Below are 27,586 nucleotides of genomic sequence, written 5' to 3' on the forward strand. Positions count from 1 at the left end.
CCTGAGATTTTTTTCCCCACGGACAGCAGGAACTACACACAAACCAACCAAGCATTTTCAAAAGCCTGTGTGTTTATTGCAAAAATATTTCTCACTCCACTTTTTCTTAACAGCCATATCACTGCAGCTACAGAACTTGGGAAGAGTTCAGGCAAACCGCAAGACATTACACAAAGGCACTGTTTGAAACCTGGGGAAAGGATAGGGTTGGTAGACTCAGAAAGGTGAGGGTGCCCCACTGACCAAAACCACTTCCTCCAGTACATACTGGTGCAATATGTGCATGCTATCACAACTCCTTCTAATACATTGTGTCTATTGAGTTAAAGCAGCTGTCTTATTACCCATGTTATGATAAACCAAGTGCATTGGTAGCCCTCATGGTGTCAGCCCGCGACCCTCAAAAAAATGAGCAAATACCACACCATCTTTCAGCTGATTTCAGCACATCCTTCCCTAGCATAGATTGTCTTTTTTGCTAAGTCTGAATACGGCTTTTCTATGTTCCATGTCCATATCCCTCCTGCACCATTTTTTTTTCTTTCTTTCTTAGTTTCTTCTCACACTTCTTCTTTTCATTATTGTTTTTTTTCCTACATTTTCACAGAAATAACATTCTTCAGTCCTCGTCTGCCTAATTTTTACCTTATTTAAATCAATTTTGATTTTCCAATGCCACTACAGAGTGATTATGTCTTAGAGATTAAATAATTTTTTAAATAATAATATAAATTACTTCAATTTTAATTTAGTCATAAAATATCTGTAACATCAATTTATAAGATTTTAACAGATTCACTGAAAGTAACAAAAAACACGATAAAGAGATGAGTAAATTTAAACTTTAAATATTTGCAATATTCACAGATTATCTGCAATATTACATCCATGCGAGTAGTAGAAGTGTAATCAAAATTAAAATTAGGCCACATTTTGAGATAAAAATTCTTTCCAAAGAGGTATGAGGTATTGTTAATGGGCACAGATGGCCAGGACCTGCAGTTTACATCCCTCTTAATTTCTTTTAAATGAGACAGTAGGGAAGCAGAAAGGAACAAAACCAAATTGTGTCTTACTCAGAAACACAATCAATGTCATGGCAAATTTAATTTATGGACTTTGGGAAACAGCTATGTGTATTTATTTATCAACTCTGGTACTTCTATGGTCTACTTAAATTGTGGCTGTACAGGAATCAGGTCACTAGTTTTTCCTAGGAGTATTGCTAAAGAGGGTTACTAAAAATACAGGAGTCGGCCTAATAAGGGCAAGAATTCATGATAAAGTAAAATAAAGACAGAATATTTATTATTAGCACAGGTAAATCACCACAAAGAAATAACTAAAATACTTGGGTTTGAGTGAGACCTGAAGTGGGTAAACAAAGAAAACAGTACATTGCAGAACAATGTTTACACAAAGCTTCACCAAAAAGCTACATGCAAGTGGACTTGAAAGACTTTCACCAAAACACCAGGAAGCAACGCATTTCTAACACATCTCCACCCTCTCTGTAAGGACAAAAAAATAACTTCTGCAAAATGTCTTGTTCAGAATTATTCAGCAGGGAACATAAATACTTAGTCTGCTCCTCATCTCAGTATATATACATTTCCATCAATTGTCACTGTACTACTTTCACTCCAGATATCATAGAAACCTACTTCATTGCTGTTGCAAATATTTTTTTTCACCTACAGAAACAAAACTTTTTTCTTCCAGAGAAACCGAACTGCACCCTCAGCAGGTATAAACTGTTTTCTTAACCCAGTGGTATCAGACTTACAAGAGTGGCACAGAAATGCCCCATCTCACTCTACAAATGCAGTCTCTGTTGCAGAATATATGAGCAGACAGTGTGGCTCACACTTTTAAGTTTAGGGTCAGTACTTCATGTAGTGTCATTTCCATCTGCATGTGTACTTTATCTTCAGATATCTACTGAAGATTTATCTGTGATGGGCCTTTTCAGGACAGATTATCAAATTATTAATGTCTTTTTATGGTCTTTCATTCTGACATCATTTCAGCCTATTAAAAAGTAATCTATTGTCCCAAACTGTAAAAATTCTAAACTAATAAATGCATAAACATAGTGTCAGCCTGAAGAAAAACAGAGATTCAACATTTTCCTTGTTTTTTTTCTTGAAAAATGAGATTTGTATCCTATTCAGTAGAGCACAACACTTCTACACATTAATATATTCAGTGTGACATTAGAAAAATTCACCCTGTGTTAGTGAGACTAAAATGTATATTTTCATGTGAGTGAGTCAAGAGACTGAGCTAATTAGTTGACATTTTTCAACTTCCTGTGGCTGCCAATAACCAACTAAAATATTATTTTCAGCTTCATAAAACCAATAGAAAGAAAATGGAATAGCAATGTGCAAGAGACAGTACAACATTACACCTTAGCAACATAAACTGGGCAAATGGACAGCACAGATTGGCTGTGACTACACAAATAATGCTAGGATAAGTGGCAAACTAGCACTCCGAGAGCAATCAGAGCTCTTCCTACCTAGATGGGCCCATTTCACTTAGTTCCACAAATACAACAGTTGAACATTCTAAGACGTGCATCTCTAACATGCGAGAACTCATTCACTCATTCAGATAGGGCACATATGAGAAAAAAAATAAGAAAAAAAAAAAGTTAGGCATGCCAGTAAAAAAGCACAATGGAAATGTAGAATTAATATATCTGTCAGTCCAAAGAAAAAGTCAGTGCCAATTTTCATTACATATGCAGAGCTGTTACGGTGACATAGGTGACAACACTTTTTACAATGTGTTATTGAGATTATGCCCTGGACCGCCATTTTTCGACCTCTGGTCAGCTTTATTCTAGTGCATTTATGCTTGAAGGCAACAAAGGATGCAAAAAAAGAATGAAATTACATTTTTGAAACACAGATACAGACTTCTTAGCACACAGGCCTGTCTCATTTCCAAATATGGTAATAATAAGCAAGACAAATACAACTTTGCATGCTGGAATTAAAGTGATTTGACACTGGTGATAATTGGCAAATTTGTTTTCATTTGGTGCTTAATGAATGAGGAAAGCAAATATGTTACATAAATCTGCAAACAGAAGGACACTTAATGAGAAGAAAACACAACTAACACTGAGAAAAAGCAGTATCCTGTACTCCTTCAGAGATCCAGCAGGCAATAAGCATTTTGCTTCACATTCATGGCACTGAACAACTTTTCTAGCTCAACTATGATTACTAAAACCTGTTAGTCATGAGCTTGTTCAAATCCAAGGGCAAAGACTTCCACTGATATAAGTGGGAACTAAATGAAAACATACAAAAAGAGTTCTCCAGTCACATCCTTGATGACAATATACTTTAATTTATTGCAGTGTGACTACAGATAAAAATACAAAACTAATCTTCTTTACGTTCCTAAACAAGTCTGTGTCAAAAAACAACTGAAAACCCATAAAGATTCAAAAGTATATCAGGTTAGTAATGGTTATTAAATCCAGCATTTTACCCTTTTCTCTGTGAAATTGCAAGTTATAAAAGCTGAATGGAACAATAATAAATACTCTTGCATTAAACACAGACATGAATTAGAAGAACATTAAGATGGCACATACAGTTCAGGAAAATATGGATTCAGGACGAAGCTTTTGAAAAAAAAGATGGCAAAATATATGCCATAACATAGCATAAAAACCTCCAAAACCCATCCTAAGCCCCCACATGCATCTGCAATTGGAAGTCTGAATCAATAAATAGGGGTTGCAACAAACTCAGAAACTCAAGGTAAGACCAAACATGCTGCCAAATCTCCTGAAAATAAACCAGTAAGAGATTCCTTTCTCTTCACTTCTTTCAAGAAACTATTTCACCTGAAAGAAGAAAATTTTATTTAATTTGTTAGAAGGAAAAATATTACAAGTGAAAATGAAAAGTATGAGCTCTGGAAGAATCAACCATTAAGCAAAAAGTCACAATTCCACAATTAAGATGGTGAAGTTCTGTGTGGCAGCCAATTCTAATTCTGCAGTATAGTAAAATCAGCAATTGGAAATAAAATTTTAAAAAAAAAATTAAGAATAGGACAAAAGAAGATAATCAATATAAATTAAAAAATATGATGTAGAAAATTCATTTGGTTATATTAAGAAACCATAGGAAAAATACCTGAAAAATCCAGCAATGAAACACTGGAAATAAGAGAAACCTAATCAAAGTCGTCTAGTTGAACCATTTATGAAAGTGGTCAATTTACAATAATAAAAAGAAGAATAGTCAAAAGTAATATTTTGTCTCCACTTTGCAGGAAATGAAAGCCTCAGTAAATCAGAATAATGAAATGAGCATCTTACTGGTAAATGTTAAAGCTGTGAAAACAGCCTATGCACAGATTTAAATATTTTCAGACTAGTAGGTCATGATAATTCAACTTAAAAATTATGGAGATGTGATTTTTTTTGTTGCTCTTATTGCTCTTTTTAAATAATTTCTAGAATTACAGGTGTTGTTGAGGAATGAAGACGAACCATGTTTTAGTAACATTTAAAAGGGCAAAGGGAAGACTCAGGTGATCACAGGCTGATCAGTGAGACAACGAGTTGATCAAACAGAATAAGAAAAACACTACTGTAGTCTATTAGGAAAGAATCCCATTAACCATTAAATGAATCCATTCTAAAATCTGATTTCCTTCTCTGATGTTTGCTCCTCAGGATTACCAAATCTTACTAAATTCACTTCTCTGTGCCTCCTCATTCAACCTCAGCAATGACTGGAGATCCTAGAACATAGAACTCCCACACAGATTTTCAACAGCAGCCAGGCATCCTTTCTATGTATTTCTTGCCCTGGGTATATCCAGAAAAAGCAGAAAGGCACCAGTGGCTCCTGCAGCTCTGGAGCTCATCCTCTTCCTGAAGTCCCATCGTGCCATGTCATCTCAAATATGCATTAACATCTCCTGTTGGCCCTGCCTTCTCACATACAGCACTCAAGTTCCCCAGCTGACAATGGCCTTGGAATGTTTGCCACCTGTCTGCCTCCAATGCATGCAGATCAAGGATTTTTCTGAATATTATGCTTTAGTATAGATGAATCCAGGAGATTATTCAGCTATTTATTTAGTAAGCTGTCTTTGGATTCAACTTTATCCTGAAATATCACCTCAACCAAAATCTTAATCCTGTACTTCATAACTTTGGCTAACAAAATCAGTAATATTTTTTTATTGCTACCACACATTTGTCAAAGTACATGCCCCCAGTTTTTACATTCTGGAAGATATTGCATATACTACACAGTACCCACTCATATTAAGAGCCATGCAAATTCTATGTGGTGTTGTTACCATTTCATTGTTCAATATATTAATCTGTTTATTTTCAAGATTATTTGAAATTGAATTTAAATGCAGCTGTTATATCTCCTCCAAAAAAATGGAAATGAGCTTAAAACCAGAAATTTTAGACAGTTTAAACTTTTTGTGGTCTCTTCTCCTACAGTAACCAAGTTCAGCAAATAAAGTTTTCTTGAATTGTTTGGGTTTTTTTGTGGGAGAAAGGTTGGGGGAGAAAGTTAAGAGTCTAATGTAGCAAATATTTGGATTCTTTTTAATTTTTCTTATTTTATTAAGAAGATAAACTGCAACAATAAAATTATCAAAAAATTATGTGAGTGATCACATTAATGCTAAAGGTACTAAAGGAAGGAGAATCTAAGCTTGATGGCCCACATTTTCAAAGCTAGCCTTGAATTTCCCTCCTGTGATGCCACTTTAGTCCTCTGATAGAGTCATTAATTTCCAACAGAGCCCTTTCCTTTAGTAAAAGCTCACTGTACATGACGTATAAAAGCAGGATTCATACCAAGGTAAGCACATGATGTTAACAAATCTCTATATAAAATGCAATCTTGCTCCCATCAAACTTTGAGAGGTGAAGGTCATGTGCACAGTATGCATCATTGCACTGTTAAATTTTCTGATTGCACACTTGGAACGGGGACTGAGACCTACACACCTACCTAGCATCCGATCAATCCTCTCACAACATGAGTGCAGTCACTCAAATTAATCCATAAGGGCACTGTAAGTAACTAATGCAAGGCAACAAAGTTTCAGAGGCAGCTGAGAGACCTTCACAGAACTGACTGCAGCTCTATGTGATACCTCTCTAGGACTTATATATCATGTCTGTCAGCCTCTGGCCAGCTGGTAGCTCCCTGCCCTGCATTTCAGTGCTGTAAAGGCACACATACCCAGCCAAGTTCAGTAAGGAGCAAACTGCTGGAAGTGTAGGGCAGAAACGCTGTGTTTGGACTAACACTCATTGAGAAAGAAAGGAGTAGCTAACTGAAATAAGAATGTGGTCAAACATGGAACCAACAGTAGATATAACGTGCCACATTCTGCGGCAGGACACGTACTACTTCCAACACACATCAAGTGTGTATATATTAAGTCATGACTTGAATTAAATACAGGTACCTTGAGAATACCACTCTTCTGATATAATTTCTAAAGACACGTATGGCCAGTCTTTGCGAACAAAGATTTGGAAAAGGTCATTATCCTTCGAGCCTGCGCAGTGGATTTTTAAGGTGAGACACAGTGTGTGCTGAACTGAGCCCACCCTTTAATCCTAAGGTTCAACTCCCGGGGCCGAGCGAAGCTCGGACGGTGGCAGTGAGGTCCTCAGGATGTAGGTTTGTTTAGAGTGACCTTCTCTTAGATGGATGGCCTTACAGGGCTGACGAGCTCCATCTGCCCGGAGGGGTTCCCTGACCGGGACTCAAACCTGGGCCGCGGCGGTGAGAGCGCTGCATCCTAACCACTAGACCACTGGGGGGCCCACAATTTCTAAAGACAGCTTACACTGAAATAGCAGTGTTCTCTGCCAAAGAAGTTCCATTTACCACCGCCATTTCTCTTTTCATCTTACCCTGAGTCAACTCCAGGGCTTCTCTGATGATGCATCATGTTAGCTACTCTAATTAAAATGCCAAGACATTAAATCAGCACAAGAAAACAAGTGATTTTTGTGGACTTAATGAACTGACTAGTGCTACTCTGCAACCAGACTATTACGAGTGTTGGTGCAAAGGAGGAGAAAATTGCATAGTGGAACCAGACATGAGCAGGAGAGGTAAAAAACATGAGCTTTTAAAAATATTCAGGTACCTGTTAGCAAGATAGAAAAGAGAAGCAGTAGGAGGAGAAAGACCTTTCTCTTTCTGCAGAGGTAGGATGATAATTTCTCATAGATTTAACATTAAACCATACTTTAGATTAGATTAGCCCAGTTCAATCAGTGGAAGAACAGACACTGATTACCCTGAACTGAGTGTTAAATGAGCAATGAAACCCAGATGGACGTTCAAAGAATATAGTATTACTTTCCGGTGCCTGTATGTTCTCCCAGTATGTAGTCCTCAGAGCATCTCATTAACAAGAAGGTCTCATATTTTCCTGCTGGGAACAGACAACGGCAAGAAACAAACCTGTACAGTTATTTATTCCTTTATTAGAGATTCTTAAGCCACTCTTAATGAATCCTTTAATTTGCTTTTCTGTTATTATGGAAAGGAGTGGTAATGGTTCAAATTAACGTTCCCAAACACACATCTAATTAAGTGAGCAGGCATACTGTTACGGTCCTTCATCAGCGAGATAAGGAGTGACTGAGGCAATAAGCCACCTCAAAGCAAGTCATAATCCTAAAAAGTAAGTTTAATTAACTTGCAGGAGAACACAGGAGAGAGCCACTATTATTAGGATGCTCTGTATAAAAAAATAATGTCATATATGTCTAAATATATATTAGCCAATTAAAAAGAAAGTTGAATAGCTTTGAGACCTATTTCTGATAGTAACTATATCATTTAAAAGCATAGCTGAACTAGCCCAACTTAAATTAAAAAAAATTTTAAAATTACCACATCTCAAGAATGAACTCAAGCTAGGCTGCTACCACTTCATAATTTCAAACATAAGAGGCTTGGGAAAAGAGGATAACTTCATTTTCCCTTTAAAAATAGACATAATTCTTCTTTCATGGTTTGAATAAAACCATTAAGGAAAAAAGAACAGATTGAAAGGAAAATGTAACTTATTACTTTGAATTTCAACATTTTTCCCTAACCTGCTGGGTTTGAGACATGCTTCTAGTCGATTCTCTTTTTACCAAAATGGTTGGAACACTTTTAGCAATTTCTCATTTATAAAAACTAGAGCTGCTCTGTGTTAAGTGTATTGCCAAGGATGGTGGACAAAAAAAAGGTAATGCACAATTTGCCTGAGAAATTCAGACACTGTTGTATCCTTCCTCTAATCTGGTCTATTCCCCTTTCAATTGACCTTTCCAAAGAAACATATGACAAAACACTTTCACACAGTAAAAGAAGGTAAGGTTGTTATTGGGGAAATCTGTGAATCTCTATGCTTACTGGTATTTCAAAATACAGAAATCATTATAATATTTGTTTACATGCTAAGTTAGTCCACTAAGTAACACACAGAGAACTATTCATCTGAATATTTTATTAGGATTTATCAGGATAAGATAAATAAGCAGTCTCTCTCTTCCTTGAGCTTACTGAGGAGCTAATGCCCTGAGAGTAATCCTTCATTGACGCCACTTAATTATAAAAGTAAATTCTGCCCTACCATGTGGTTTAGGTTTTTTTAAGAAAACAAATGAATTCCCAAGAAGGTTTCAGATCACTGTACAACTCATTTATTTTTATCTGCCAGGTCGTATGCAATATTAAGAACAATGCCTGTGGCAAATTTAAAGATACAGTTTCATGGGAACATGGATTGGATGATTAACTTGAAGGTACTAGTGTGGGGCCCCCTGGTGATCTAGTGGTTAGGATGCAGCGCTCTCACCGCCGCGGCCAGGGTTCGAGTCCCGGTCAGGGAACTCCTCCAGGCAGATGGAGCTTGTCAGCCCTGTAAGGCCATCCATCTGAGAGAAGGTCACTCTAAACAAACCTACGTCCTGAGGACCTCGCTGCCACCGTCCGAGCTTCGCTCGGCCCCGGCAGATGAACCTTAGGATTAAAGGGTGGGCTCAGTTCAGCACACACTGTGTCTCACCTAAAAAATCCACTGCGCAGGCTCGAAGGGTAATGACCTTTCCCAAATCTTCGTTCACGAAGACTGGCCATACCTACCTACTAGTGTTGGAATGGTACCGTTCATAGATTACTGCAGATGGTGTAAAGAAACTGAAACAAGGCTTCAAAACTCCAATTTAACCAGCTCAAGACCTATAGGAGAACTGGATGTTTTGCATAAAAAAATAAAATTATCAACCAAAAATAACCACCTCACAAGGACTGAAAGATGACCCGTGGAAGCTGGGGGTGGGGAAAGAGGAGCAGATACAATTGTTAACAATCTATTTTTGCACAGCAACTACAGAATGGCCACAGACATCAGAAGACCACCTTTATTTCCCAAACTGGACAGGCAAGACTAATCTTCACAGTATAGGACTAGTAATTACCTTTCCAGTTATTGCCTACTTTAGCAAAATATTATGGAATAATGTCCCTTTTGATCTCTATTCCAAAATATTTCTGTTCTTATTTTGCTCGCCCCTGTAAAATGTAACAAAAATCATTGTTTCCTGACTAAATTACCATGACCAACTTAAACTGATTCAGTTGTCTGCCAACACTACTGTATAGCTCATACTGCTGTTTCCTTCCTTAGATGTACCTGCTGACGGATTTATGGGCAGGTACTGCACACACACTCAGTCCTTGTTATCCTGCACTACAATTCCACCAACCTCTTCATTTGCCTTCCAGCAGTCCTTCCCTACACTTCTAACTAGTTTCAGTTAATTTTTTTTAAGCATATATAAACAGAATAATACACACTACTACAGTTTAAAGTCTTTCAAGAACCTTGTGCAATGAGATCAAAAGTTCTCTATCACTCCAGGAGACACCATCTGAGGCATCATAGGATCACAGAATCACACAGAATCACAGAATCAACCATGTTGGAAAAGACCTTTGAGACCATTGAGTCCCAACACCACCCTGCCAACTAGACCATGGTTGTGCCCTTCTTGGTCACCCTGCCTGTGTGAACTGCCATGCAAAATGCCCTCACTGGCATGCCACGACCCTGTTTGCCCACTCCGGGTCGCCATGCTCCCTAGAGACTCTTTAAATCACCTGCAAATGGGCCTGGCAATGCTCCTTACTCTCCTGGTTGGCTCCCAGGAGTAGCCAAGCCAGGGTGGAAAAAAAAAAAAAAAAGAAAAAAAAATAGCAGCATCTTCCTGTGCCTTTTTCATCTAATTTTCTAGTTTTTTTTTCCTCATGCCCTTCAGACAGTCACCATCTTAACTCTGCTATTTCCCATTCCACATTCTACCGGTATTGGTTCCACTGAGCTCGTTCCTGCTCCAACCCGTGGTGATACTGGAGCTCACAGTCACAGTCTCTTTCATAATGGCCTGCATTGAAGCTACTTCTTCTTATCACTGCTTCTTCACTTCATCGATGGCTTCCTGCTTGGTGGTCTCTGACACTGTAGCTATTGGTTTGATATTCTCCATCTCTGCATGAGCTTCCATCAGCTGAGTCCTCAGCTGGCTCAGATCATCCTGGGCTGCCTGCAGCACTGCATTTTGTCTTATCAGATCCTCTTCCTTAGTCAGGTATAACCCCTTAAATTTTGCTCTCTTTTGATGAAATTCTTGTTCAAGTTGCTGCTGTCTTTCCACGTAGCTGCATGACATTGGCAACTCCCAACAGGAGTGCAGTCTGGATCCCCACTAGGATCTTTGCTACCATTCTTGGTAAGACAAACAAATCATAAATTTCTTTAGAGGTTGTAGAACTTCAAAAAGGAAAAACAGTCACCTGCAGTGAATATCAGTGATGGAAAAGGGATTTAAGAATTTCCAACAGTGTGAAATTTTCACAAAACTATTTTGTTTGGTTTCTAAGACAGAGAAATGTAGGCTGGTTGATAATTTGGGAAGACTTCACTAAACTCCACTAAGGTGGAAAAAACCAATTATGAACTTAAGCTGAGACAGGACACAGCTGTGAAAATCATTCCTCTGGTTTAGAGCACTGCCAACTTACTAAAACAGAAGCCTAGAGTTGCAAGCATGTGGAGGGCTGACCCTTGCTGTAGGCTATTTACCCACCAAAGCTACTCTATCACTTCCCTCCTCAACTGGGCAGGAGAAAGAAAATATAACAAAAGATTCATGAGTTAAGGGCAGGGAGAGATCACTCACCGAATACCATCACAGGCAAAACAGAACCAATTGAAAGAAATTAAGTAAATTTATTACCAATCAAGATCAGAGTGGGATAAGAAAAGTAAATCTTAAGAACATCTTCCCCCCACCCCTCCTTCCCTCATGGGCTTAACTCTATTCCTGATTCTCTACCTCCTGATTCTCTACCTCCTCCCTGCCAGCAGCACAGGGAGATGGAGGAATGTGGGTTATGGTCAGTTTATCACAAGTGCTTTCTGCTTCCTCGTCAGGAAGAGGAGTCCTTCCTCTCCTGCAGCATGGGGTCCCTCCCATGGGAGACAGTCCTCCAGGAACTTCTCTAAAGTGGATCCTTTTCACAGGCTGCAGTTCTTCGTGAACTGCATGGATCCATTCCACGTGGTGTAGTCCCTCAGGAATGGACTTCTGGTTTCTCCATGGATCATAAGTCCTACCAGCAAACTGGCAATGTGGGATACTCTGTCCACAGAGCCACAGGTCCTGTCAGGAGACTGCTCTAGCACAGGCTTCCCACAGGGTCACAGCCTCCTTTGGGCATTCCCCTGTTCTGGCATGGGCTGCAGGTGGATCTCTGCTCCCCACAGACCTTCATGTGCTGCAGGGTGACAGCCTATCTCACCACAGTCTGCACCACAGGCTGCAGGGGAATCTCTGCTCTGCTCTGTTGGAGCACCTCCTCCACCTTTGTCTTCACTGACCTTGGCGTCTTCAGGGCTGTTCCTCTCACATATTCCCACTTCTCTCTTCTGCGGCCACAATTACTTCTGCACAATAATTTTTCTTCCTTCTTAAATATGTTATCACAGAGGCATCATCATTGCTGATGGGCTCAGCCTTGGCCAGTGGCAGGTCCATCTTGGAGCCGGCTGGCATTTGCTCTGTTGGACATGGGAGAAGCTTCTAGATGAAGCTTTTAGCTGCTTCTCAGAGATGCCAACCCTGTAGCCCCCTCCAGTACCAGAGGCTTGCCACACAAACACAATATCTCTGGTTTTGTTGGGATGCCAGACAAGTAAATCATAATGGGACTACTTCTCTTGGCAGTGCAAATTGCATAATCTAAGTTCATTTGTAGCTTTGTCACGTGCCACACTGCACTTTTCCCTTCTCTACAAATACAAAACCATGTTAGAGGGCTACAAATTATCATTTTCACAAATAAAGGAACTTTTAATTGTTCAGATCTTACTGAAATCACATTACACGTGGTTATTAATTTTTCACTAATGCAGTGTTAGTACAAGAAGATAACAGAAAAAAAAGTTGGAATATTTTAGAGAAATAACTGTATATCAAAAGATACTTCACCAGGGAGAAGGAACTAGCAATGCATTCTCTTCAATGTCTTTATGAGAGCATATTTGTGGCTTAGGATAGAAAATTAATTCTTTAAATGGCTCTTCAAAGAGCCAATGTGAATCCAGTGAGGTAGACACACAAGAAAACTGTACTAAAATTTTGTCCACAGGCCATAGCACAAGTATGGTAACATTAATGCTCAAATCAGATGGCCCTGGATGAAAGATAAGTAAAAACAGTGCAGTAAGGAAAAAAAAAAACACATCAGTGCAGCCAGTTGACACCATGAAAGGCTGCAAAATCCATTCCTGCAAATAAGCAGAAAACTTGATATCATATTCACAGTGAACGGATTCGTTCTATGTGTAGGGGGAACTACATGCAAAAGGTGCATAATCAGTAAGATGAACACCTGCAATTTTGGAACTACAGCATCCTGACAATTGGTTGCTAGTCTCTGAATTTAGGACTTCATGACATATAACAACTTTAACCATATAGTCTGGCACAATGGTTAAAGAACAGAAAAGTGTGCAGGTACAATTAGAGAAACCTGCTGACAAATGCAGTCATTCTAAAGTAAGATCTCCATGGCCAAACACAACAGAGCCATGGAAAAGGTTAAAATTTAGAATGAAAATGCAGAATAAGGAAAAGAAAAATCTAACAAATTCTACTAACAAATAACAGCCAACTATACTGAACTCTGGAAAACAAAATTTCTGTTGTAATTTTAAAAACACTGAATATTTTTAATTTTGCAATTTTAGAACAAGAGATATGAAGCTCAGAAACAGCATTAACTTATACAGAAACCAAAATAATATTTTAACTGTACTACATCTTTTCCAAAAAGCAGAAATGACAGCTGGCATTTTTTTGTAGTCACTGCTTATTCAACAAAATCATCCAAAGCTTATCCCATAGTGATTCAAAAGCACGAGTTTAAACAAACATATTTTTTTGCTGAGATTTGGAGCCAAGATTAACAGTATGGAGAATAAAAAAAGAGAGCAGAGAAAATTGGGGTTTTTTTCAACAGTGACTAGAGCTTTGTTAATTCAAGGGTAAAACATATTCAGAAGACAGGTTTGAATAATAAGTTTAGATGATTACTTTTTTTTGCCAACCAAAATGTTTTACTATACTTCATGTCCTAAGACAAAAAAATGGTTCTCAAGGACTGTCACTGCTTCAATGTTAACATCTAAGACAGTGTCACTGTCGATCACAGCTGGCAAAGTACTGTCCCACCATGCAAAAAGTATAATTAACACTTTACCACTAATTCTGCAGTCTTTAACAGATCACTTCTGGCATTGTAGTGAATAATTATTAGAGTCATTCAAGAACAAAGAGCCATATTGTGTAGCCAAATTTGGGATCATCATAAGTTTCATGCAGTGGTAACTTTAGTCACATTGTCATACAGTATCTGCCTGTCCTACTGTATGCATCCAAAGTTTGTGTACTCCAGGACAGTCCTCTTAAAAATGAGAATAGTGTAAGCCACTATGAACTTTGACACCAGGCAATCCATCTTTTAACTTTGGTCAGGGAAAAGAGAAATAAACATATATAGCATTCAGTTTAGTGGATCTAGAAGGCAAGGGAGTCACATAAGAGCAAGCTGATACTGGAATATGGCTGAATATTACTTATCAACAAATCGTAAAATCCAGTCTGATGCAACATGAAAAGAAAATAGATTTCTCACCTTGCTCCAGCAATAAGCTCTTTTTGTCCTGGGTCAAATGTTAACTGTGAGAAGTCCACAGCATCTTCTGCTTTGAACACATGTAACCAAGGGGCAATTTCTAAAATCAATCAAGAAATACAACTGTTACTATAAATGTTCTAGATGTAGTACGTCAGGTACCATTAAATTTGCAGATATGGTGGGGCTGCAAGTTTTCTCCATATGGTTCTCTAAGGAAACATAGGAGACTTTCACTACCATGCCATGTAATTTATAACACAGGCCTGTAAAACATATAGAGCAGCCACCCAACACACACTTGAACGAAGTATCCATATTTTGGTCTCATTTGTAAGCCAGATATGTTTTTCCTCCTTAGGTAAAGCAGAAAACACCACAGTACAATTGCAATTCACTGGTACATACTCAAGTGAAGTCAAATTTATTTTCCATGCATCAGAAGCAGCTGAGGACTAGGGTTTTATTTAGCTATTTATTTATTTATTTATTTATTTATTTATTTATTTATTTATTTTCTCTACAAAAGTATCCAATCAAGTGAAAAACAATGAGAAAAACAAATAAATTTGACGTTTCACCATTTTCACGATAAAAAGGTTGAGAAATGAGGGATGAAAAAGAAAAAATGCTTGACATTCACTGAACTTTTTTTTTTCACCCGCCTTTCTCAGACCAATTTAGTGCTACATTAAGCAGGGCAGACAAGTGAGTGAGTTGCTGAAAATCAGCAAGGAGCATTACTGGTATTCAGAATACAAACTTGTTCCTACTTTCAAACTTAAACACACATAAATAGTTGCACATCAAATCCTTAAATATTTTAATTAGTAGTAGTTATTTTTGCATTCATATCACTAACTGGACACACAACAGTTTGTCTACATGAACACAGTGTTCTGGAAACAGAGCATGATTTTTTTTTAATTTTACTTTTTGTAAATAGACACACAGAATACTTAAAATTGCTATAACAATATAAATGGCTCTCAAAAAAAGGTCCAGTTGTACAAAAAAACCTCATCCTCTAGAGTTTTACAGTTCTCAGAATGCTGATTGAAGTTTGTTTTTTTTTTTAATGTAGTCACAAAGCAGTGCTCCGGAACTTATGTGAAAGGTGAAGAGGGCTAGGTATGTATGGCACAACAGGCTGTGGAACCATCTATTTGAAGACTACAGATGTGAAACATTCAACAGAAAGACCAAAGTTGAGCACATGGTCATGACCATCTGGAATACAGAGTAAAAACCGATCCACTCTCGAGGGTGCTGTAGAAGTGTAATTTTTGATACTGGTATCATCAGTTGCAGCTCAGGTTGACAAGATCCATTCTAAGCTTCTTTCTTCACTCATGAGCATATTTTTCCTTTTGCAAATATCTGAGTTGAACAAATCCATGTCTAGTGCCTGTTTCAGGATGATTTGTTCCTCATTTAAATATTAAAATTTTAGCACAAGTGGGCTATCCATTCCTAAGGAATGGGCCCAGGAGAAAAATGTTATTCTGTGTCAAAACATGTTCAACCATTGCAGACAACCATTAAAAGCACTGTGCAAAAGCTGTAGCATCATATACTTTGGAAAAAACAGATGGAACTGTGAAGTAGAATCACTTGGGTGTCAGAAAACTAACTTCTGCATTTTTAATGGCAGCCTGTATACATCTGGGCAATTTCAGGCATGCAATGCCAGTTGTACATGTTCTGCAGTACTTGTAGCTAAATTCACTGTTGATTCCGTCTGTGTTGGATAGGTTCTCAAATCAGGATCTGAACGCTGTAGGGGAAAGGGGATGCGGCCACATATTAGATAACTATGATTACAACTGACATCAGCTGTTACTGCAGATGCTGTACATAAAACCTATCAAGATTCTGAAGAAGGAAAAACAATATACACACACATATACATTATAGGCCTGTGTAGCCTTATACATACTTATTTATCTACTTATATTTATATATGTAAGGCTACACAGGTAAGCCTAAAATAAGTGTTTTTTAATTTTTCTGTACTTCATTTTGCAACCTTAAATTTTCAGTCATGCATTTCATACGAAAAAATCAATTGCGAAGTTCTAAAAAGTTAAGAAATTAGGTAGGATATGAAGATGAAAAAATTCAGAGGTAAGTCATGAAGAATCTCACTTACTGGAAAAAAGACAAAAAAAAAAAGAGAACAAAAAATGAAAGCTAAATGCAATTAAGTTTATCAGTTTATCAGCCAATGTATCTAAAATCTCCATTAATTGCCTCAGACATTTCCCACATGGACACAGAATATCCACATAGTTTTCACAGAAAAAATACATACATACACACACAGTCCCAATCAGAAAGAGCTCTCAGTTCTGAGAGATGCAAAGAGGCTACATTTCCTTATATTAAGCACTGTGACTGAGACAGAAATGGATAGAAAACCATTTTATAAAGTAGCAGAAATTCAGACAAAATCATAATACTGATAAATAACCACTAAAATCAAAACCCGAAATATACTATGATAAAAAACAGGGCTTTAAAAAAAAAGAATAGAATACCCATCCTGAGAGTCCAGCCAAGCCAATGGCAGAAATTGCAAAAGGGTCTGTTAGGACAGACAAGGATATGGGTTTAGTCCCTTGGCTGCTATGTTCCTCTTCCAAATGGTTGCACGAGCCATGGGAAGTGCTGCTGCACACATACAGGGAATTTTCACACTTTGAGATGGAAGTCATGGCTCCCTGGGCTCCCTCTACCTTTGCTTGCACCCAGAGTTACTGTCTTTGAGGAACAGTTTTGCAGAACCACACACAAACCTACTAAACTGACAAAGTGCAGCTCAGGTTATCAATGTACTAACACTCAAATTTATACTGCTGTGTGCAAATAAGTACAGCTGAGAATGCCACTGGCTCCCCAGCAGATCTGCACACGAGTAAAACCAGACCTGCTCTAGAAACATCAGTCTCTGAAAGAGAAACAGGGTAAGCAGTTGAGAATGGAATTACCTCAGCTCCATACTGGTAGAACGAGTGAGACCCTTAGTTTTCTGAAAGAAGAGGAAAGCAGTAGCTCCCCATAGCATGGGGAGGCCAGAGACATTTCAGTACACAGAGGTAATGCAGTGCCAGAAGACTACAGGGAAAACTGAGATTCGAATACTCAATTTCCTTCCACTTGTCAAGCTGTCTCAGCAAGACACAGTAAAGCTTCAAGGTACAGCAAGCAGGTGACTGAGACCATTACAAGGTTTGGAGCAAGTGAGCAGGGGCCAGGAGGGCAAGGCAAGCCTAGGCTAGAGAACAAGAAGAGAGGACTTGCTAAGAAAGACCTTGCTAAAAAATCTCTCTGAAATCTGATTCCTCTCTATCTCTCCAAAATATAAATTATTTTATCCTGTCTTTGTTGCATTCAGTAGTGTACTCGCTTGAGGGAATAAGGTCAGGGAGAGTAAATGGCTGTTAGAGCTCTTTTTTTTTGGCAAACACTCTGAAACTGTATCTCATGTGTCACAGTGGCATCATGTGTTGTCCAGGAATAAGCCTTTATGAGATAAAGCTACAACTTCGTGACCCTTTTGTAAGGGAATACGAATACAAAAGCAGTGCCTGTTAAAAAAAAAAGGACAATCAACAAACCCATGTCCACTGTAAAAGAGTTTATTAGTGAAATTCTGTTGTGAGTTATGCTACAGAAGAATTATGTAACTAATTAACAGAATAATTATATTTATTTTCACCAAAACAGCAAAATCTAGCTGAAAACCCAAAGGTGAAACAAGACTTTTCAGTTTTGTTATGAGTTATCAAGTTAAAGTCAAAATTCATAAAAAGCTATTAAAGGTGTATAAATTATTTTTTTCAATTAAAAAAATAATGATAAAGTAGTAAGCAGTTATAATTTCACTTTATTAATGGTTTTTATGCAGATGCAACTTGACAGGCTTTACAAAATAACATAGTTGTACATTTTGTATACTACAGCAGTACCATAAATAAATGTGTAAGTTAATTAAGCTGGCCTGCCAACACGTAACCTAATCATATTGTTTGCCGACCACAGGTGACAAACAGTAACATCTCTGCCTTTTCCAATTCTAATCCTCCCCCTTCTGGCATTCCACTCCCTTTCCTCTGCCCTCAATTCATGTGCAACACAGTAAAACACCAAGCCCTTTATTGACTTCTCTCTTCTTTCTCCTGATACTGAAAGCATTTATTCAAACACACCTTCGGCCTGGACTTCTTAAAAAACTTCTTAAAAAAATGGGCATTTTTACCATTCTGCAGATATTGGTCTAAGAGTTAAAGTTATCCACAGAAAACTGTGTTATGGCATACATACAGTCATGACTACAGCCAATCTCCAACACACGCTGGGTCCTTCTGGTACATTTAAGGCATAATTACCCTTAGCAAAGAAAAATATTTTTTCAATTGCTATTACAGTACTGAAATCTGCAGGCCTTATAACTCAAAGACATTCCCAAAAGAAACACTTTCCCATGGAACTAAAATATGGATATTGAAAAAAATCTTTCTGAAAAAGCTACAGCTCTCTTTAACATGCTGGGAATCACATGCTATGGGTTTTCCTGGGGGGTTCAGGCTTTGGGAGCATGGGAGGTTAATAGCTTACATTTAATATGAAACAAAGTTTGGCATCATCCATAAATCTACAGCAAAGCAAACACATTGAAGTCCCCTCAGCTCTTAGGAAAGGTCAAAGGAGTCTCCTAAAGAGGTTTAAAGACAAAGGAGGTTAACAATCAAAGCTAGGCAGGAGGACATTAGATACTCATTAAAAAAAATGAAAGACCAGAAATCTCTCTCTTTTTTACTTTAAATTTAGTATCTGCCCAACAGGCCACAGCTTGTTTGGTTTACATTGTCCAAGGACTTGCCAAGGGCTGAGGTCTACAGTTCTTTGCAAATGAAATCACAGAGTTCCCTCTAACCTAAGTTTCATTATTCAGCACTTCAAAGTAGAGCTACAGTAAGCAGTAAAATGGAGTAATGACTAATAAGGAATAGAGTGGAATGTTTTGAACCAAATTCAGAAGTGATCATTAATGGTAAATAACAAAGTCAAAAGACAATAAAGATTTCATGATTTAATTTAAAAATTAATGTAGACATTAAAAATATCAGTAGTGTTTATGGTATATGTGTGTCACATCTCATGCCATAGTGTCCTTTTTGAAAATAGTGAGCACAAAGTCAAACATATGCACAGTACCACCTTCTTGAAGAAATTTTATTAGCTAAGTAACAACAATAATAATAATACCACAATGACTACAGCAACAACAGTAACACCGTAGCTGAAAACTAGCAGATTTGCAATGTTAACAGAAGTCTCTGGGTGGCATCAGTACAACAAATTCACTAATCTTATCAGAAGAAAATGAAAATATATTTCTGCGTGCTAAAGTTATTTTATAATTGAATGTAACTAATCTAAGGATTATACAATAACCTCCATCTTCATGAAGCTGTATAATGATTTTAACCTAACTTAGATCTCTTCCTGTGATACTCCAGTTACATTACTGTCCTCTTCAAAGGCAGCAAGAATGTCCGAAGTCTCTCTGCCACCTCGACTCCACTACATTACCCCTGCTGCTGTGATGACTGTCCCGTTAACCCCAGGGGAAACTATTCAGCAATGTGTCAGGGCTGGCAGTATTCACTCATTCAGCATGTCCCGTTTGGGGATTTATTTGCAACATTTGCTTTTGAAGAACACAGTTAGGTGCACTTGTAAACACACTTGTGATGCTTCAGGACTCCACAGTCCTTAACAATTTTAGACCTAGGACTGAGAAAAGATTTTCTTCAGTAATTTCTGTGCATCATAAATTCAGTGTGACTGTTCTAATTTTAAAATTCCCATTATATTATAAATATATCTATGAATAATAACTTCACTGTGAACAACTTCATGATAACAAGCATTGGTCTGTGTTGGGAAAAAAAGACAAGAAAAATGGCATGACAGAGCCTGTTGCATCTTTTAGGATTCACTTTTGTCTATACTTTTTTCCTAACATTCCCAATTACCAGTCTTTCCTAGCTTTTTCACACTATATTCTCTCCTCACTGAAATGCATTAAACACATCCTTGGCTAGCAAGTTATTGACTGACTGCAGACGAAAGGATAAAAGATGCCACAGCTCGAGCGAAGAAAGGAAATACGTGCAAACACTATTCGACAGGTTCCAACAAAAAAGGACGATGCCATCAAGACAGTTCAGCAAAAGAACAGCTGTATTACTGCTGAAATCAATCACAATTCACTCCCACTTGTCAAGAAGGGGTTGAGGTTTAGTTTGTCAACAAAATAACTTATTTTTCTAGGACTTATTTGAAGCATGTGTTGCTCTGCATTTGTATGCAATGACTCAATGTTTTAAATAATTTTGATCAATACATTTAAAAAAAAAAAGAAGTAAACACTCGATAGAAAGAAGCTATAGTTACAAAGATGTAAGTGACAATATAGGATATCCTATACAGGTGTTTTTTTCCTTAGATGAGCTCCTGAAAACACAACTGCAAACAAACTCCCAGATTAGGCACGCGAGTTTATCCAGTTGTCATTGTAGTTGAGAGAAACCTACGCTACATCTGAACAAATACTTTGTGCACTCCTCAGGTTTCAGGACTGTGAAGCTCCACCACAACTATGGTGGTTCTATTTCCGGTACAAAGTGTTTAAAACCATAGAAATGGAAGTTATTCTTTACATACTTGCAAAGTCATGTTTTATTTTTACTTATTTTGGACCAAATTCTTATTCTAATGCTAGCCTAACTCTGTTGCAAAACAGGCTAGAATGGACTTTTCCCAATGGGCATATTCCCATTGGATTCATTAACTGTGAAATCATTACAGTTACAGCCTCGGGTCAACACTCTGGGCATTCATTAACCCTTTCTACATGGCTCCTAATACTGTCCTTTAGTATGATTACAGGGACAGACAAAACAACTATTAATGCATCTTACAATAGTAGAGCTTAAAAGTAGTACCAGCACTGCATTTCCATTCCAGAGCTGAAGTTGCGTAGAAGGAGCAAGAAAATATCCAAGTAACATAAAATTAGGTGCTAGGCACATATACACTCCACCAGTATGAATTAGAGCCCAGGAAGGTGCTTTTTTTGTAATTTTTAATACACAAGAATGACAAACTACCACATTAAGAACCTTAGTCAAATGGACATATCAGAAAAAAACCAAGTCTCTAACATTTAAACCTCACAGAAAGAGACTAAGCTGTTCTAAAATAAATAATAATAAATTGAAAAGCCAAGAGAATACTAGCTCAATGCTCTAGAGAAATTTCTGATCCACCTGTTATTGAGATTAGAATGTAGTTGGCATGTCCCATGTCCACTATTTCATTTATATGGCACAAGCATGCATATGTCAAGGCTAAAGAGGGTCATGGATGCAACAGATCTAACAGTCTTTGCTACCAGAGGACTCTAATAACCTAAATGGAATACAGTGGAAGCAGACTGAACACAACATTAGCAGAGAAGAGTACTAGTTCAAGAGCAAAAAGATGGCATCAGCTCACGCCATTTTATGCTTCTCTGCATAATGAAAGGATTAGGACAGATAGACATGTTACAATACTCAGTATTGCACTTTAATGAAAAAGGCATTGCACATAGCCCTCACCATAGAGAACACATTTATTCCTAGGCTGTGTACAGAATTAACCGTATGTGGACATCATAACTGGGATTAACAGTAACATAACTACTAAATTTATAGTAGTTAACCCCTTACTTTTTATAAAATTGAGAATTAAAATATTTCTTATAGAAATTATGAAAACTTTTTAATGTGGATAATTGAAAATTGAAAAATATCAGCATTTTGGTAATTAATGATTGGACATTAAGAACCATACAGTTTCTAAAATGGGGATCCAGGAAGATATAAGAAAACAAACATCACTTCTTCCTACAAAGGGAAAAACAAAATAAAAATTTTGTTTAGGTAGGGTTAGCTAATGCAATCCAATCCTCCATAAAGGAAAAGATGAAGTTGCAAAGTTGCCCAGAATGATTAAATCAGCAACCACAAACTAAAAGATTCCTCTTTTAAGTCTTACCACACTACATTTGGTTCTCCTTTGGAAACATGAAAACATGTCAGATCTTCATCTGCAGTTCAGTGCTCATCTTTGCTTAGAGGGAGGGGAGAAAAAAAAAAGAACCAACAAAAAGACAAAGCAACCTCAAAACTACAGCTCCCTTTCAAGATGTAATGTTTTGGAGGTCTCTAGATTACACAAACAAGCCAGCTGCCTTCTTTCTACTAACCAACAAAACTTAATACAGTCCTGAAACTTGCTTTTCCTTACAAAGGAAACTGCAGAGGCCAAGAAATAAATATGTATCTCTAGCCTTATCTAGAAGCCCTGCTAGCTTCTCCAGCTCTCCTCCATTTATTTGTAATAAAACAGATCCCAAGACCATAAACCTCTTGACATTTTCCAGAAAGTTCACCACCTGTTTATTGGGCATTCATTTTATGAACAGCTATTACAGCTTCAGAACAATTTTGGAGGTAATGAGGCAGGGCTGTAAGCAATTTATTTATTATTAATGGGAAAAACAGACAATCAAGCATAATTACAGTATATGTTTCTTGACTTTAAATGCATGAAAACTGGAACTTCTTTCTTAAGCCTATTGTAAACTTCCTTCTATCCACTCTTCTCATCTTTCATCGTTTATCTCACTAGGCAAAAAGTGGCTGCCCCCAGCATTTGCCTACTGCTCTCCAGGAAGGGCACACAGCAGTTGCCCTGTCCTGGTTCCCTGACATGCTTTTACAATCTGCTCTAACCTTCAAGGTCTGAAATAAAGCCTGCTTTCCTGTTTTCTTTGTCCTGACAGAGCTTCCCCAGCTAGAAGCACATATTTCTGCATTCTTATGTGTGTGCATATGTCTATTACCAGGATAATTAAAGGGAATTTGGGTTATGACTGTCTGTGCCCTAAGGGAAGAGACAGTAACATCTGCTGCAATGACTACTTATTTCTTACTTTTCTAAACAAGGGTTTGGAATTATTTATGCTTCATTGTTCAAACACACATATTGCATACAAATATAAGAAGGTGTAAGGAAAAAAGACTGGACTCCCACCTAGATGAAAGCAGTTTCAGCTCTACCAGCACAGTTAAAAAACACTAACTTCACGCCCCAACTAGCACAGCCTACATGCTCTTCCCAGTGTGCAACTACCCCTTACAGTTACCAGCTCTGGTCCCTGTGCTGCTGCTGCCAGTCTTCTTGAATGTGACACAGAGGGACAGACTGATCATGTAAAACACTTGACATCCTTAGTCGTGCCCTCTCTTCAGAGGGGTTTAACTTTTCATGTTTTAACACTTACATGCTGCCTTTGTCAACCAGCCAGAGAATTCATTTTGATGGAAATCATGTGTAATGGCATGGTGGGGAAAAAAAGTGTTTTTCCCCCTGGAGTTAAAAAAATGGTAACCCCCGAGGGGGTGGTGTCACTTGATGTTGACTCAATCAGCGCCCCTGCAAAATTCAAACATATCACACCAGACTGAAAAGAAGGGGATGAGGCAGTTGGAGGAGAAGTGGCCATGTTCTGAGACCACAAGGAGCGGAGGGGCCAGGAGCCCCGTTGGGGGCTAGGTCCCCCCCAGCCTCGGCTGGGGGCTGCAGGAACTTGGAACAGTATTAGACTGCGCCAAGTATCTGTAGCTAAGAGCTGGGGAGTTTTCTCCACTGTGAGTGGGCAGCAGAAGACAGAAAAGCGGTGGCAGAGGCAGCGCTGAGTGGAAGGCTATGGCTGAAAGCCAAGAAGATAAGAAACAAGCAACAAGACGGCATGCAGCTGAGCAGAGAGACACAGAGATGTCTGATGGAGAGAGAGAGAGGACTAAGCTCAACAGAGACGGTTTTGGGGTAAGAACTGAATGAGCTCCCCCCAAAACCCCTTTGAGACCCCTCCTAGGAGGAGGGGGTGGACCCCTACTTGAAGGGAGTCTTGGAATGCAGCAGCACCGGAGAGAGGACTGAAGAGCTCAGAGACATCCCAGAGCTGCACCGGGATGGCCAGATGGAATGCGGGGGAAGTGGTCTTTTTCCCCCCCCCGCCCCGCTGCTGCCATGCTGGTAGTTTTGAGACAGAGCAAAGGAGCTCTGATAGAACATTTAGGGCAAGGACTGAACTGAAAGCTACCCTAAACATTCTGACTCAAGGGGAACTTAAATCCCCTGAGGAAAGGGACTGTCATGAAGATGCCCCTGCACTTCGTGATATGACGTGGTGAAGCGAGATTTCGTCCCGGCAATCACAGTCCACAGGAGAGAGACCTTCGCTCATAGCCGAAGGGCTGAGAGGGGTGAGAGGAGACCCCTTTGTGTGTAATGGAGAGAGAGAGATCCAGCTACAACAATCCAACTACAACTGCTGCATTGAAGAAGAAAGACACTGCTGCCCTGAACGTGGAAAGGATCTTTCCTTCTTCCCTTCTGGACTTTTATTGGAGGGAAAAGAGATTTGATCCAATGTAAATACTGCTTTATCATAGGAGAGATAGTTAGGATTATGTATATATGTATTTATTTGTGTAATAATTGTAATATAATTCCCTTCCCCCCATATTGAGTCTTGTGTTGTGTCTGGAAAACCCCTCTCACACTGGGGTGAATCGTGGGAGGTGGGCTTGGACTCAGAAATCGGATTTTTGGGGGTCTCAAACCATGACAAATGGTTATAGGAAATCAGTATTTGGCCTCAAGACAGAGTTTTGTAAAGAAATCTGCTGAATTTTAATATAGGTATTATAGGGAACAGAAACATAAAGCCAACTGCCCATAGACAGTTATGCCCTGTTATTTTAGTTGGAAATATCTATGCTTCAAATAGCAAGACCTTTTTTCTAGAACTGACCATCTCGCGATGATTCATTCTTATTTATGTTGGCATATGAACATACTAAACTTCTTCATTTACATTGTTTTAGAAAAATAAAATTTCTTGATTCTATCAATTCTGCCAAGACTACAGCTCATAAAATATTTTGAAGTCTGAAGATATTTAATGAAAAAACACAAAACCCAACAAAATAAGACATATCATGACACAGAGGTTATACAGAGCAAAGCCTGACACTAATCTTTGTAAGAGCTTGGAGCCAGGACTTCAAAAAGGAACATACTCTCCACCACAAAACCAAAAAGATGTCCCAAAGTCAGAAAAAGAAAGTGACAAACAAGAAAAAGAAAAGGAAAAACCACAACACCACGAAAAACACTTCTCTTTGTAGAACTTACTTTTGTTCTAAAAGGCACTGCCAAAGTCCAGGTATTTGTCACTATTAACAACTACTTTAGTCAATTTACTGTAGACCTGGTTGTAAAATGGTGAGCTCTTAATTCTCTGAAATGGTAGAAAAGAACCATATTTCTTTGTCCATAAATCCTTCAAGACAAAATCTGAAGTGAGCACTGGAAATGGAAAGACGAGCTCATGAAAAATCAACGGGTGGTCCAACCTCGATATGACAAATTGTCATGTAACAAGTATCTACCATGTTCAGTCACACAAAATCAGCTCTACCCAGTGTCCTATAGTCTTGTCGACAGCAAACAAGCAGTGCTGCAAAAGGGAGACAGGAAAGAAAGAATGTGAGAAAAACAAAAAACAAACAAACAAACAAACCAAAAACACTTTGAAGAAGCACTGACAGCACTTCTCTATTTCCTAACAAACCTAACAAATCTAACAAACACAAAGTATCTCTGTAAGGTTATTTAAGAAATTAGGAAGAAAAATGAAAAATTAACAAATTTTTTTTCTACACACCTCTTAAGATTCCTGGAAATATTAGAGCTACAAGTAAGGCGCAAGGGTGGGCCACGATTTCCCCAGACCTGTCTGCCAAAGTGACAGGCAGCAGAAGGGAACATTCAGTGACCTAGTAAGGGCAGCAGGTGACACCAAGTGAGTGCAGTTTGGGCCCCATAGACATCGCACAGAATCTGGAAGGGAAGACCACTGGAATGAGTCTTTCCAAAAACTGTGTCGCTACCAAGTATGAAAACAAAGTTGCCCAGGATCAAAGAGCCAGGAACTGCAGTTGGTGACATCTTTTCTGAACTAGCAGCCTAGGTTACTTAGAATCACAGAATGGTTTGTGTTGGAAAACACCATTAAGATCATCAAGTCCAACTGTTAACACCGCATTGCCAAGTTCACCACTAAAACATGTCCCCAAGTGTCACATCTGCACGTGTCTTAAATACCTCTAGCGATGGTGACTCCACCACTTCCCTGAGCAGCCTGTTCCAATGCTTATCCAACCTTCCAGTGGAGAAATTCCTCCCGATGTCCAACCTGAACCTCCCCTAGCACAACTTGAGGCCATTTCCTCTTGATTACTTGGTTTTTGGAAGAAGAAACTGACGCCCACCTGGCTACAACCTCCTTTCAGGTAGTTGTAGAGAGCCTCTGAGCCTCCTTTTCTCCAGTTTCCTCAGCCACTCCTTTTAAGACTTCTTTACAAGAAGTAATGAAGAAGAACTGAATTTAAGCTGTTTCTTTCAAAGCGCAGAGCCATGCTGCTGCCACCTCTGTGAGAGGCCAGGCAGGCTGTGTGGGCACTCTTACCAGAGGTGGAGCCCACAGGGCCATCTGCTTCACATGACACAGAGGTGTCTTGCTGGGCTGTGATGACCATGGAGCCATGAGCTCCGTGAAGACCTGGGCACAAATGGGTTACACCCAAGGCAAGTTAGCAGTGCGATGTTAACTAGCCACATACATGTACTTCTTCTTCCGTCACCATTCAGTAGCTTTGGACATATATTGCAATGCAGTCCCTGAAGAAGGAGAATTGAATTTACATGAATGAGCATGGAGATTATGCATAGAGAACTAAAACTTGAGCAGAACATAATTTATACTGTGCCCTATGAGTTAGAAAGAATGGATATGCCTCATTAATGCCTTTTCCAAGGGGTAGATTGGTAGAATACTCACACTGATAGCTGTCAGTAAAAGGGACAGAGTACACCTTAAACATCTTATGAAAAAAAACCTTTAAATATTGCCTCATGGAAAAAAAAATAAAATGGAAAAATATCAAAGTAATATTGTGCTTTCTCTTGCTTTAAGCACATCATAACTTCTAGAAATTAACAGAACTATAGCAGCTTACAAGCTCTATTTCTTGGTTGCTGATCTGTTTCTTCTCATCCAGTCTGGATGTTTTACAACCTTTTAGTAAAAAATGCTCATCGCCATAAAA

The 27,586-nt window shown here is 38.5% G+C and overlaps 1 protein-coding gene across 3 annotated transcripts in view; it reads right to left on the reverse strand.

The window, feature by feature from the left end:
- The window catches only part of SEMA5A (semaphorin 5A), a 327,493-nt gene that overhangs the window by 194,429 nt on the left and 105,478 nt on the right, over positions 1–27,586 (reverse strand). For all 3 annotated transcript variants that reach the window (XM_029958921.1, XM_018070097.3, XM_008922830.4), the window contains one exon: positions 14,289–14,388. In XM_029958921.1, the coding sequence (XP_029814781.1) occupies positions 14,289–14,388 (100 nt within the window). The remainder of the gene's footprint in view (positions 1–14,288; positions 14,389–27,586) is intronic.

Source organism: Manacus vitellinus, unplaced genomic scaffold, assembly GCF_001715985.3.
Source record: "Manacus vitellinus isolate BGI_N305 unplaced genomic scaffold, ASM171598v3 scaffold_17_pilon, whole genome shotgun sequence".
Classification (NCBI taxonomy): Eukaryota; Metazoa; Chordata; class Aves; order Passeriformes; family Pipridae; genus Manacus; species Manacus vitellinus.